This window comes from Ranitomeya variabilis, chromosome 1 (assembly GCF_051348905.1).
Source record: "Ranitomeya variabilis isolate aRanVar5 chromosome 1, aRanVar5.hap1, whole genome shotgun sequence".
In the NCBI taxonomy this organism is placed as follows: domain Eukaryota; kingdom Metazoa; phylum Chordata; class Amphibia; order Anura; family Dendrobatidae; genus Ranitomeya; species Ranitomeya variabilis.
The window spans coordinates 670817613-670832046 of NC_135232.1; the positions used below are offsets into that span (position 1 = coordinate 670817613).

The 14434-nt window shown below is 47.3% G+C and overlaps 1 protein-coding gene across 5 annotated transcripts in view; it reads left to right on the forward strand.

The window, feature by feature from the left end:
* The window catches only part of SPTBN5 (spectrin beta, non-erythrocytic 5), a 445401-nt gene that overhangs the window by 147208 nt on the left and 283759 nt on the right, over positions 1–14434 (forward strand). For all 5 annotated transcript variants that reach the window (XM_077264001.1, XM_077264014.1, XM_077264022.1 and 2 more), the window contains exons 19-20: positions 1040–1179; positions 4117–4216. In XM_077264001.1, coding sequence (XP_077120116.1) covers positions 1040–1179; positions 4117–4216 — 240 coding nt within the window. The remainder of the gene's footprint in view (positions 1–1039; positions 1180–4116; positions 4217–14434) is intronic.

Below are 14434 nucleotides of genomic sequence, written 5' to 3' on the forward strand. Positions count from 1 at the left end.
AAGCAGCAAAACAGCCCGAGACCATCACACTACCACCACCATATTTTACTGTTGGTATCATGTTCCTTTTCTGAAATGCTGTGTTACCTCTACACTAAATTTAGTGGGACATACACCTTCCTAAAAGTTCAACTTTTGTCTCGTCAGTCCAAAGAGTATTCTCCCAAATGTCTTGGGGATCATCAAGATGTTTTCTGGCAAAACTGAGATGAGCCTTTATGTATTTATTGCTCAGCAGTGGTTTTCATCTTGAAACTCTACCATGGAGGCCATTTTTGCACAGTCTCTTTCTTATAGTGTAGTCATGAACGCTGACCTTAATTGAGGCTACTGGTTAGGTTCACTACTGTTTCATGTTTTAGCCATTTGTGGATAATGGCTCTCACTGTGGTTCGCTGAAGTCCCAAAGGTGTAGAAATGGCTTTATAACCTTTTCCAGACTGATTGATCTCAATTACTTTATTTCTCTATTGTCCCTGAATTTCTTTGGATCTCAGCATGATATCTAGCTTTTAAGAAACTTTTGGTCTACTTCACTTTGTCAGGCAGGTCCTTTTTAAGTGATTTCTTGATTGAGAACAGGCGTGGCAGTAATTAGGCCTCGGTGTGACTAGGGAATTTGAATTCAGCTTCCAAAAGATGTGATAAACCACAGTTAATTTATGTTTTAAGGGGGGACAATCACTTTTTCACACAGGGCCCTGTAGGTTTGGATTTCTTTTTTCCTTAATAATAAAGACCTTCATTTAAAAACTTCATTTTGTTTTTACTTGTGGTATCTTTGTCTAATATTTACATTTGTTTGGTGATCTGAAACATTTAAATGTGACAAACATGCAAAAGAATACTAAATCAGGAAGAGGGCAAAAATTTTCATACAACTGTATGCTGCCAATAATGAAAACGATATAGCCTACAATTCAAAACCAGCCATTTCTTGTAATTTGGATCAATTGGAGGTTATAGTATGGAAGAAATAATTATAAAATTACTTTACTTTAGTGTCAGATTATTTACACTTTTTTTTACTATGTTTCAGGACCAATTGGATACAGTTCAGATTCTTTTGAACAGACACAAGCAGTTTGAGAAAGTTTTGGCAGCTCTCAATAGCCGAGTTACCAGCCTACGAAAAAATGGAGAGTCCCTAGTGGCAAAAAATCACTTTGCTAATGCCCTGTAAGATTGTTATTCTTAAGCAATGTATTATTGTTTCCTGAATGGTGCTGATAATAATATGAATGGTAATAATATGAATACCCATGAATAACCATTAATGGTTTAAAGGGACACTGTCACCCCCTCCAGCCGTTATAAACTAAAAGAGCCACCTTGTGTAGCAGTAATGCTGCATTCTAACAAGGTGGCTCTTTTAGTTTTTGGTGCATGTATTCCCAAAATAAAGCGTTTTATAACTTCTCCAAAATACCTGTCTTTCGCCAGGGAGGCAGGTCCTCACCCCCCTGCTTGAAACGCCACACTGCCGTCACTCAAATCTTCAGGGGCGCCGGGCGCCGCCTCCATCGTGCTGTTTTCGCATGAAATCCGGCGCCTGCGCTGTGTAGTACTGTCTGGTGCAGGCGCAGTGAGCTCTGGCCTTCTGACCTCCGATGCAGTCTTGCAGACTGCGCCTGTGAGGCCGCCCTGCTTGTGAATCCCAGCCCTGCACTCTGCATAATGCATAACACACTGTGGGGCTGGGATTCACAAGGTGGGTGGCCACACTGGCCGCACAGGCGCAGTCTGCAAGCCTGGCTGTGACGTCAGACGGCCAGAGCTCACTGCGCCTGCACCAGACAGTACTACACAGTGCAGGCGCCGGATTTCATGCAAAAACAGCGCGATGGGGGCGGCGCCCAGCGCCCCTGAAGATTTGAGTGACGGCAGTGTGGCGTTTCAAGCAGGGGGGTGAGGACCTGCCTCCCTGGCGAAAGACAGGTATTTTGGAGAAGTTATAAAAAGCTTTATTTTGGGAATACATGCACCAAAAACTAAAAGAGCCACCTTGTTAGTGCAGTGCCCCAGAGTCCTGGTCGTTGCAGTACTGACGCTCCGCCGCTAAGGGGAGTGATGGTACGTCTGATGGCACTTAAGGAGTTCACCTGACCAGGTATCACAGTCACACTTTACACTTCATTCACATTCTGTCCACCAGGGGGAGCAAAGGGTTCTATGCATTAGGCCACTCCTCACAATCTGGTAAAACTGGGGGCTGGATAGGAAGTTAGTCAGAAGCTGACTGGGTTGGATCCAGGCAACATCCTGTGGCAGAGGTTGTTGAGGGGGGAAGATTCAGGGGGGTCTCTGTCAGGGGTGGGATCCTGACAGTGGCCTAGCGAACAGAACAGAACGTTACGGAGCCGCGCCTGCACTCGAATGCGGTGGCATCCTAAGAAAGGAAAAGAAGCGAGGTTTACTGTGGAGAAGTGAGAAACGAGATCGAAGCAAAAAGGAGATAAAGCCAGTAGGAGTCGTGCCGTAAGATCGAGGCAACATCCTACTGAGGCGCGTAGCCGGTGGCCGGAACGCCGAGGAAGTATTAGGCTCCAAGCAATACTTTAAACAGCAGCAGGACAGTTAATTTTAGGTTGGCTGTCTCACCTAAATCACCTAAGAAGACATAGGGGGCAATTGTGGGAGAGGGCCGACGCTAGGGTCCCGGAAAAACTCCAGGCCTACCCGTCATACGGGTGCGTCCTATCCATATCATCTGGGGGACGGAGAAGAACATCAGAATAGATACGAGTTGTGAGAAAGAAGAACATCAGAAACAGACACAACAGTTGTGAGGACTATCCCGTGGGGCTCAGCAGGGAGGTACTACAACACACAGGCGCTAGAAGGTATGCACTGATTTCCACCTGCAAAGGGAACTCTGGATGTGCCTTCGGACCGGCCGGTCTCAGCCAGCCCTGTTAGCAGTACTCTGGATTGAGGATCCTGAAGCCTTCAGTAAAGAGGTAAAGAGACTGCAACCCTGTGTCCTTGTTATTCATCGCGACCTGCACCTCGCACCATCATCACATCTTTCACTGGACGCCCCTTAGCAGGGTCACGGACCGGGTCTAGCCACCGTGACAACCCCAGAACCGAGACAGAGAGGCCCGGTACTGAGTACCCCACGGCCCTGCATCTGGGGGCGCTCCATTAGAATGCAGCATTACTGCTGCACAAGGTGGTTCTTTTAGTTTATAACGGCTGGAGGGGGTGACAGTGTCCCTTTAAGGATGCATGCATAAATCTGGAGGAGTAACTGCCCAAAGCAGAACAATTAAAATGCATGATATGGTATTACCCTAGGTAAATGCAGCACAGTACCTCATTCACAGTTTTGGATTTTGGACAGTATTTCACATTAGTATTTGTAAGCTAAAACATCAAATACTGGTGTAAACATGCAAGTGTGCATGAACCCTCCTAAGTCATCTACATGTGCATCAAGGAAGATGAATAAAATGATACCTTGATATCTTTGATATGATGTTTTATTCCAGAAAAATCCACTTTTTTCTTAATATGTAAATGAGCTCGTAAGATCTATGGGCCGGACATAGATCTCCCTGAGAATCTGCCTCCAGAGATAATTTTAAATGAAATGAGGCGTTACCAGTGTGAGACATGCAATGACGGACACTTTGCTCTCATAGTCACACAAAACTCTGCAGTCATTTGTGTACTTTCTGCATTTTACTGTTAAATGAGAAGGAGAAGCTAAGAATTTTATTTTTTCCATAGGCATATGGTAAATGCTGAAACACGAATCAAATTGGAACTAAAATAAACCTGCACCATTTTTCACTCTTGAGAAAAATATCTGATGTGAGAAACCAGCCTTATAATTAGCATGATCTCTAGCAATAATTGTTTTGATGAAGCGACATTGTGGTGTCTTCTTCAAACCTGCATAAAATTACAAATCTGCAGATTGCAGTAAAAAGTTCCTTCTCCCATCAGTGCTGTGCACACAGCTGTACATTGTAATAGCCTTTGTAATGGTTTCCACCCTGCTTTTTCAAAAGCACATATAGCCACATGATAAAAGAGGACAGCTCAGCATATATTTGTTATATGTAACTTATATATTTGAGAAAGATTAATACAGTTCTTGTCTGGCAGGATTAAACAGAGGGTGTCTGACACTCAAAATCGATATGATGATTTGGACAAAAAAAGTGAAGAAAGACAAAAACAACTATTGAATTCATTGAGACTTCAGGTAATTGAGTTCTTCAAATTTTTTAATGGCTGTACTTCTCAGTTTGCAATTTTTGTAATTTCAGATACTGTCCTTTGTATTTTCAGTTTTAACTTTTACTTCAAAAGGCATTTCTTTTAAAGAAGACCTTCCATTTGATTAAAAAATTTAGATAAATATCTTGTAAAAATCCCTGAGCTCTCCTGATTTTGCTGCTTTTTTCCGTTTTGCTCTGCGTCCCTCCATTTAATAGATATTCACATTTGCTTTTCTCTCTCGTTTCATTAGGGGACACAGGAAACCATGGTGTATGCTGCTGCCACTAAGAGGTTGACAATATGCAAAAAAATGTTTAGCTCCTCCCCAGCAGTATACACCCTTCAACTGGCAGAAAGCTAATCAGTTTTAGCTTAGTGCCAGTAGGAGGTGAACACGGGCTGCCTCAGCCCCGTATCTAGGTTTTGTTGTTTTTTATTAATGATGTCTATTTTTCAGATACAGCTTGTGATTCTGGGTGACAGAGTGTAATGGGTCAGTCCGCGCTCCCCCATAGAGACCGGGAGCACAGTGTGGGAATGCGTCACTACTGTACCCTCTCGTGTCTGCCAGGCAGGACCCCATGCCTCCTAACACTTCAAGCGTGTTTGGGGCATCCACAAGGCCGGACAAGCGGACAGGTCCTTGCTACTACCCCCCTACATCGCCCGCCCTCCATAGCCGGTCGCTTAGGGGAGGAAGACGGAATTGTTACCCGACGGCTACCAGAGGTCCAGTGGCCCCGAGGTCTACATACAGATCCGTCTTCCAGCGCCACTTCTGCGAAGAGGGATACGGGATCTTCTGGACAGGTATACATGCGACAGCAGGGGGCTCCTTTTTTTATAAAAAAAATGTTTATAAAATTTTAGACATTTCTAGAGGTCTTGACCAGAGGGTGGAGAACATTCATGCGGTATCCTCTCATATTGCCACCTTCCGGTACCATCCCTGGCTCATTCGGCGCTCCGCAGTGCATACCATGCTTCCCCCTTCCCACTGCGGTCTCCCATTCCTACTTTAGCCCCCGGCTTATAACTGGGCCTGCTGCAGCATTTGGCTGGCCGGCGGTAGGCATGGCCTATCACTGGCGCTGACTCTCCGCCTTGCACTGCCCACCCCCCTCCCGGCCTATCAGCACAGCTCTCTCTCCCCTAGCGCTGCACGCCTTTCTTTTTCAGCAGCCCGGCATCTCTGCGCACCTTCCCCGGATCCCCCCCTCCCTCCCTGCCTCAATCAAAAAGGAATTCTGCACGCCCTACAGGCTCCACCCATGAACCAGCGCCATCTCCTCACCACTCTGCAGCCTCTCAGCAGCTCCTGGCCGGCTGCTAGTCCAGAGCCTCCTCTCACCGCTCCGCAGCCTCACAGCAGCAGCAGCTCCCGGTCGGGCTCTCTGCAGCTCTACCCAACAAATTGCTCCCGACCAGGATCAAGGTCTCTAAGCTCTGTCACTGGGGGGTCGGCTCTCATCCCTGGCAGATCTCCCCTGGCACATACCTTTTCTGTCTCTCTATGTCTAACCCTAGGGAGCCTCACTCCCATTCTCCTCCCATTGTAGTAGACTTTGCATGTTCCTCCTGTAACAAGAAGTTACCCTCTAGTCAGACCTCACCCCTCTGCCTTAATTGCAGACCATCTAATATGTCTTCCCAGGAGCCCCCCACTACTCGCAACGAGAGTGCGCCCCCTCCTGAGTGGGTCACATCTCTATCTCAGTCGGTAGCTGACCCAACCAAAGTACGACTTCCTAATCCTGCTCTTGGTAGCGGGTCTCAGCTACCCCCCCCCCCCTCAGATGCATCAGCTATTAACCCCTCGCATACCCAAAGGGATTTCCCTCGCAGGAAGTCCAGAGCTTCAAAAAAGCATGCCCGCATTAGTTCACTGTCCAGCTCATCGTCTCCATCACCGCCTTCCAGGACACCAGCTCCCGCTCTGTCCCCTCCATCGGACGCTCGAGAGGTGCTAGAGTCAGACCCTCGTTCTGGGTCAGATTCAGATCTGGACTCAGCACAGGTCCCAAAACTGCGTGACATGGTGGATAGTTTGATTGTCGCTATTAATGAGACTCTTGACATTAAAGACTCTGAGTTTTCTCATTCTGAACAGACTGTGTCTTTCAGGAAAATGAAGCACGACAAGTTCAAAAGGACCCTCGAGGTGTAATGGTAGCATCCAGACAAGCATTTCCAGAGAAAAAAACGCATAAGCATCCTGTATCCTTTTCAGCCTAACCTGCCTAACAAGTGGGCAACGTCTCCTTCAGTGGACCCTCCAGCCTCCCGGCTGGCCACAGACATTACTCCCTCTGTCTGACAGTTCCTCTGTAAAGGAAGCCACTGACAGATACATCGAGTCTCTGGCTAAGTCTGCCTTTGAGGCCACAGGCTCTTTCCTCTGCCCGTCCTTCGCCGCTACCTGGGTGGCCAAGGCTGTCTTCGTCTGGGCGAAGCATCTCTGCCAAGGTATTGTTGCCGGGGCCCCGGCTGACAACATGGCAGATCTGGCAGACCAGATCGGCTACGCGGGTAAATACCTTTTGTTCACATCTCTAGATGCAGCCACCTGTTTATCCATAGCAGCCGGCAACATCATCTCTATCCGCAGGGTCCTGTGGCCTAAAGCCTGGAATGCGGACTCCGCATCAAAAAAGTTCCTCACAGGTCTTCCCTTCCACGGTTCTTGCCTATTTGGAGAAGAACTAGACAAGATAATTTCAAATGCCACGGGAGGGAAAAGTACGTTTCTACCACAACAGAGGGTTAAGCGTACGCCCCTTCGCACAGTTCCTTTTCGCTCCCTTTGGAGGTTTCAACCACAGGGTAACCCTGACAGTACAAGTCTCCAGCACGTCAACAAAGGAAAGGACCCTCCTTTAAGCCTGCTCCGACCTGGCGTTCAAGACCTACACAACGCCGGCCCTCCAGGTCAGGCACCAACAGATTCTCTTCAGCATGACGGGTCGCCCCCCACCTGGGAAGCCTCTCGGGGTGGAGGTTATCTCCTTCAGTTTTGGGACGAGTGGCTAACCGTAGTTGACAACGCTTGGGTCCGAGACGTTATCTCCTACGGTTACAAGTTCCGTCCACCAAAAAATACTTCTCTCATTCTGTTTTTTTTCAAGGCTATCGACTCCCTCCTCCAGACCGGTGTCATAGTCTCCCTCCCCACACGAGAACGCTTCTCAGGTTTTCATTCCAACCTGTTTTTTGTCCCAAAGAAGGACGGCTCAGTTCATCCCATTCTGGACTTCAAACTCCTGAACAGATTTGTATGACTGCATCACTTTAATATGGAGTCCCTCCGAACCATGATAGCCTCTATGGAACCAGAGGAGTTCCTCTGCTCGGTGGACATTCAACATGCCTACCTGGACATTCCCATCTTTCACCTGCACCAGAGATTCCTTCATTTTAACATTCAAGGGCTTCACTTCAGTTCACGGCACTGCCGTTCGGATTAGCCACCTCCCCCAGAGTTTTTACCAAAGTGATGGCGACAATGATGGCCATTGTACCCAGCAGGGGCATCCTCGTCATTCCCTATTTAGACAACATCCTCATCAAGGCCGCAACCTGTTGTGAACTCTATTTCTGGGCTCCCTCTTGTGGTCACAAGTGGTACTGTGTGAGTGCTGTCTTTCTGCAGGTTTGTGACTGGCATCAGCTGTCTCGTTATCTGTGGGCTGGTTTTCTATTTAAGCTCACTTGGGCTCTCAGTCTATGCCTGCTGTCGTTGTATTCAGGGCTATTCTGATTGCTCCTGTCTACATCCGTTATCAGTCTCTCCATGAGAAGCTAAGTTCTGTTTGCTTATTCTTGCTCATCTATGTTCAATATGTTTCCTAAAATATTATGAGTTTTGTCCAGCTTGCTAATATGTGCTTTCTCTGCTTGCTGGTAGCTCTGGGGTGCTGAGTTGCTCCCCCCACATCGTTAGTTGGTGTGGGGGTTCTCGCATTCTCTGCGTGGATATTTTTGTAAAGGGTTTTTTACTGACCGCACAGATCCCTTGCTATTTTCTGCTATCTAGTGTTAGCGGGCCTCATTTGCTTAACCTGTTTCATCTCTGCGTTTGTCTTTTCCTCTTAACTCACCGTTATTATTTGTGGGGGGCTGTTCTATATCTTTGGGGTTATTTCTCTGAGGCAAGTGAGGTCTTACTTTATCTCTAGGGGTAGTCAGTTTCTCAGGCCGTGAAGAGACGTCTAGGATTTCAGGAAACGTTCCACGGCTACCTTTAGTGTGTTTGGTTAGGATCAGGTTTGCGGTCAGTCCAGTTACCACATCCCCAGAGCTTGTCCTATTATCTCTGACTTAGCTGGTTAGATTTGTGATCCTAAGCCACTGGGATCATAACAGTACAGCAGGCCAGAAAAGTGTTTAATGCATCGCAGAAGTGGGATAAGAGAGTCCTGAGTACAATTTTATTTTTATTTTTTTTCCTCTCCCTTTGCGGCAGTCTGTCCAGCTTCTCTCATCCCCTTAATCTCTGGGTGGCTTTGAGTTCAGCTGCAGACATGGATATTCAGAGTCTGACTTCTAGTGTGGATCATCTTGCTGCAAGGGTGCAAAGCATTCAGGATTTTGTTGTTCACAGTCCTATGTCTGAGCCAAAAGTACCTATTCCTGAGTTGTTTTCTGGAGATAGATCTCGGTTTCTGAATTTTAAGAATAATTGTAAATTATTTCTTTCTTTGAGACCTCGTTCCTCTGGTGATTCCGCTCAGCAAGTTAGAATTGTTATCTCCCTGTTACGTGGCGACCCTCAAGATTGGGGCTTTCTCCCTGGCGCCGGGAGATCCTGCATTGCTGAATGTGGATGCGTTTTTTCTGGCGCTTGGATTGCTTTATGAGGAACCTAATCTTGAGAACCAGGCAGAAAAGGCCTTGCTGGCTCTCTCTCAGGGCCAGGATGAAGCTGAGGTGTATTGTCAAAAATTTCGGAAATGGTTGGTGCTTACTCAATGGAATGAGTGTGCCCTGGCTGCAAATTTCAGAGAAGGTCTTTCTGAAGCCATTAAGAATGTTATGGTGGGGTTCCCCACGCCTGCAAGTCTGAATGACTCAATGGCTTTGGCCATTCAGATTGATCGGCGTTTGCAGGAGCGCAAATCTGCGCACCATCTGGCGGTGTTTTCTGAACAGAGACCTGAGTCTATGCAATGTGACCGAATTCTGACCAGAATTGAGCGGCAAAATCATAGACGTCAAAATGGGTTGTGCTTTTACTGTGGTGATTCAACTCATGTTATCTCAGCATGCTCTAAGCGCGTAAAAAAGATCGCTAAATCTGTTACCGTTGGTACTATACAGCCTAAATTCATTTTGTCTGTTACTTTAATTTGTTCTTTGTCATCCTACTCGGTTATGGCTTTTGTGGATTCAGGTGCTGCCCTGAACCTGATGGATTTGTCGTTTGCCAGGCGCTGTGGTTTTGTCCTGGAGCCTTTGGAATTCCCTATTCCACTGAGGGGTATTGATGCTACACCATTGGCTGAGAATAAGCCTCAGTATTGGACTCAAGTGACCATGTGCATGACTCCTGTACATCAGGAGGTGATTCGCTTTCTTGTGCTGCATAATCTGCATGATGTTGTCGTTTTGGGTCTGCCATGGCTGCAGGCCCATAATCCAGTTCTGGATTGGAAAGCTATGTCTGTTTCAAGTTGGGGTTGCCAGGGGATTCATGGCGATGCTCCTTTGGTGTCAATTGCTTCTTCCACTCCTTCTGAGGTCCCTGAGTTTTTGTCGGACTACCAGGATGTATTTGATGAGCCCAGATCCGGTGCCCTGCCTCCTCACAGGGATTGTGATTGTGCTACAAATTTGATTCCTGGTGGTAAGTTCCCTAGGGGACGACTTTTTAATTTGTCTGTACCAGAACATGCCGCAATGCGGAGTTATATAAAGGAGTCTTTAGAGAAGGGACATATTCGCCCGTCCTCCTCCCCTCTTGGTGCAGGATTCTTTTTTGTGGCCAAGAAGGATGGTTCTCTGAGACCTTGTATAGATTATCGTCTTCTAAATAAAATCACGGTCAAATTTCAGTATCCTTTGCCATTATTATCTGATCTGTTTGCTCGGATTAAGGGGTCCAGTTGGTTCACCAAGATAGATCTTCGTGGTGCGTATAACCTTGTGCGTATTAAGCAGGGGGATGAATGGAAAACAGCATTTAATACGCCCGAGGGCCATTTTGAGTACTTGGTGATGCCTTTTGGACTCTCTAATGCTCCTTCTGTGTTCCAGTCCTTCATGCATGACATCTTCCGAGAATATCTGGATAAATTTATGATTGTGTATCTGGATGACATTTTGGTCTTTTCTGAGGACTGGGAGTCCCATGTGAAGCAGGTCAGGATGGTATTTCAGGTCCTGCGTGCTAATGCCTTATTTGTGAAGGGCTCAAAATGTCTCTTCGGAGTACAGAAGGTTTCCTTTTTGGGTTTTATTTTTTCTCCTTCTACTATTGAGATGGACCCAGTCAAGGTCCAGGCTATTCATGACTGGACTCAGCCTACATCTGTTAAGAGTCTTCAGAAGTTCTTGGGTTTTGCTAATTTTTACCGTCGCTTCATCGCTAATTTTTCTGGCGTGGTTAAGCCCTTGACGGATTTGACCAAGAAAGGTTCTGATGTGACTAATTGGTCTCCTGCGGCAGTGGAAGCCTTTCGGGAGCTGAAGCGCCGGTTTTCTTCAGCTCCAGTATTATGTCAGCCTGACATCTCTCTTCCTTTCCAGGTCGAGGTGGATGCTTCTGAGATTTGAGCAGGGGCTGTTTTGTCGCAGAGAAGCTCTGATGGCTCTGTGATGAAGCCTTGTGCCTTCTTTTCAAGAAAGTTTTCGCCTGCCGAGCGGAATTATGATGTTGGTAATCGGGAATTGTTGGCTATGAAGTGGGCATTTGAGGAGTGGCGACATTGGCTCGAGGGAGCTAGGCATCGTGTGGTGGTCTTGACTGATCACAAAAATCTGATTTATCTCGAGTCTGCCAAGCGCATGAATCCTAGACAGGCTCGTTGGTCGTTGTTTTTCTCCCGTTTCGATTTCGTGGTCTCGTACCTGCCTGGTTCGAAGAACGTGAAGGCTGATGCCCTTTCTAGGAGTTTTGTGCCTGACTCTCCGGGAGTTTCAGAGCCGGCTGGTATCCTCAAAGAGGGAGTGATTTTGTCTGCCATTTCCCCAGATTTGCGACGAGTGCTGCAGAAATTTCAGGCTGATAGACCTGACCGTTGCCCACCAGAGGGACTGATTGTCCCAGATAGATGGACCAGCAGAGTTATTTCCGAGGTTCATTCTTTGGTGTTGGCAGGTCATCCTGGGATTTTTGGTACCAGAGATTTGGTGGCTAGGTCCTTCTGGTGGCCTTCCTTGTCGCGGGATGTGCGTTCCTTTGTGCAGTCCTGTGGGATTTGTGCTCGGGCAAAGCCTTGCTGTTCTCGTGCCAGCGGTTTGCTTTTGCCTTTGCCTGTCCCGAAGAGGCCTTGGACGCACATTTCCATGGATTTTATTTCAGATCTTCCAGTATCTCAGAGAATGTCTGTCATCTGGGTGGTGTGTGATCGTTTTTCCAAAATGGTCCATTTGGTGCCCTTGCCTAAGTTGCCTTCCTCCTCCGATTTGGTTCCTTTATTTTTTCAGAATGTGGTTCGCTTGCACGGCATCCCTGAAAATATTGTGTCTGACAGAGGATCCCAGTTTGTGTCCAGATTTTGGCGGATTTTTTGTGCTAAGATGGGCATTGATTTGTCTTTTTCGTCGGCCTTCCATCCTCAGACGATTGGCCAAACCGAGCTAACTAATCAGACGTTGGAAACTTATTTGAGATGTTTTGTTTCTGCTGATCAGGATGATTGGGTGACTTTTTTGCCATTGGCCGAGTTTGCCCTTAATAATCGGGCTAGTTCTGCTACTTTGGTTTCGCCTTTTTTCTGCAATTCTGGTTTTCATCCTCGTTTTTCCTCGGATCAGGTTGAGCCTTCTGACTGTCCGGGGGTGGATTCTGTGGTGGATAGGTTGCAGCAGATTTGGAACCATGTGGTGGACAATTTGAAGTTGTCACAGGAGAAGGCTCAGCGCTTTGCCAACCGCCGTCGCGGTGTTGGCCCCCGACTTCGTGTTGGGGATTTGGTATGGCTGTCTTCTCGGTATGTTCCTATGAAGGTTTCCTCTCCTAAATTCAAGCCTCGCTTCATCGGTCCTTATAAGATTTTGGAAATCCTTAACCCGGTGTCTTTTCGTTTGGACCTCCCAGCATCGTTTGCCATTCATAATGTGTTCCATAGGTCTTTGTTGCGGAGGTATGTGGTGCCTGTGGTTCCTTCTGTTGAGCCTCCTGCTCCGGTGCTGGTTGAGGGCGAATTGGAGTACGTGGTGGAGAAGATCTTGGATTCTCGTATTTCCAGACGGAGGCTTCAGTATTTAGTTAAGTGGAAGGGCTATGGTCAGGAGGATAATTCCTGGGTTGTCGCCTCTGATGTTCATGCGGCCGATTTGGTTCGTGCCTTCCATGCGGCTCATCCTGATCGCCCTGGGGGTCTTGATGAGGGTTCGGTGACCCCTCCTCAAGGGGGGGTACTGTTGTGAACTCTATTTCTGGGCTCCCTCTTGTGGTCACAAGTGGTACTGTGTGAGTGCTGTCTTTCTGCAGGTTTGTGACTGGCATCAGCTGTCTCATCTGTGGGCTGGTTTTCTATTTAAGCTCACTTGGACTCTCAGTCTATGCCTGCTGTCGTTGTATTCAGTGCTATTCTGATTGCTCCTGTCTACATCCGTTATCAGTCTCTCCATGAGAAGCTAAGTTCTGTTTGCTTATTCTTGCTCATCTATGTTCAATATGTTTCCTAAAATATTATGAGTTTTGTCCAGCTTGCTAATATGTGATTTTCTTGCTGGTAGCTCTGGGGTGCTGAGTTGCTCCCCCCACATCGTTAGTTGGTGTGGGGGTTCTCGCATTCTCTGCGTGGATATTTTTGTATAGGGTTTTTTACTGACCGCACAGATCCCTTGCTATTTTCTGCTATCTAGTGTTAGCGGGCCTCATTTGCTTAACCTGTTTCATCTCTGCGTTTGTCTTTTCCTCTTAACTCACCGTTATTATTTGTGGGGGGCTGTTCTATATCTTTGGGGTTATTTCTCTGAGGCAAGTGAGGTCTTACTTTATCTCTAGGGGTAGTCAGTTTCTCAGGCCATGAAGAGACATCTAGGATTTCAGGAAACGTTCCACGGCTACCTTTAGTGTGTTTGGTTAGGATCAGGTTTGCGGTCAGTCCAGTTACCACATCCCCAGAGCTTGTCCTATTATCTCTGACTTAGCTGGTTAGATTTGTGATCCTATGCCACTGGGATCATAACAGCAACCTCTGCGGAATGTCAGGAAAGTCTGCAGATCACCCAGGATGCTTTCCCTCTGCTGAGCTGGATTGTCAACACCGCAAAGTGATCTCTGATCCCGGTCCAACGTCTTGTGTTTTTATGAATGCTCTTCGACACCGCCTAAGCAAAGATCTTCCTACCCAAGGAAAAATCCCTAGCTCTCATGCTTGGAGTATGGTCTCTCAGAAGCTCCTCTCCCCGCTCCCTCTGCTTCTGCATGAGCATACTAGGCAAGATGGTTGCTTCAATGGAAGCAGTTTCATTTGCGCAGTTTCACCCATGCCTTCTCCAACTCTTCTTTCTGGTGGGATAGGACAATTTGATCTGTTCCCTGGATCGGATATTCTCGATCCTACCACAGATAAAACAGTCCTTGATATGGTGGGAACGTTCTCAGGCGATTCATCTCGGGAGGTCCTTCCCTTTCACTTGAAGATCGTAACAACAGATGCCAGCCTTCTCGGCTGGGGAGCAGTGTTTCAAGACTTGATGGTCCAGGGTCAGTGGTCAGCTCAGGAATCTTCCCTCCCCATCAACATTCTAGAACTCCGAGCAATATTTCTTTCCTTGCTACATTGGCAGGAGCTCCTTCACGGATGTTCGATTCAAGTCCAGTCCGACAATGCCACCAAGGGGGATCTCAAAGTCGGGCAGTGATGTCAGAGGTCGCTTGGATCCTGTCTTGGGCCCAGCAGAATGTTCCAGCAATTTTTGCAGTGCACATACCAGGAGTCAAAAATTGGGCGGCAGATTTCCTCAGCCGCGAAGGGCTTGCTGCAGGCGAATGGTCTCTGAACCCGTCAGTCTTTCATAGGATCTGCCT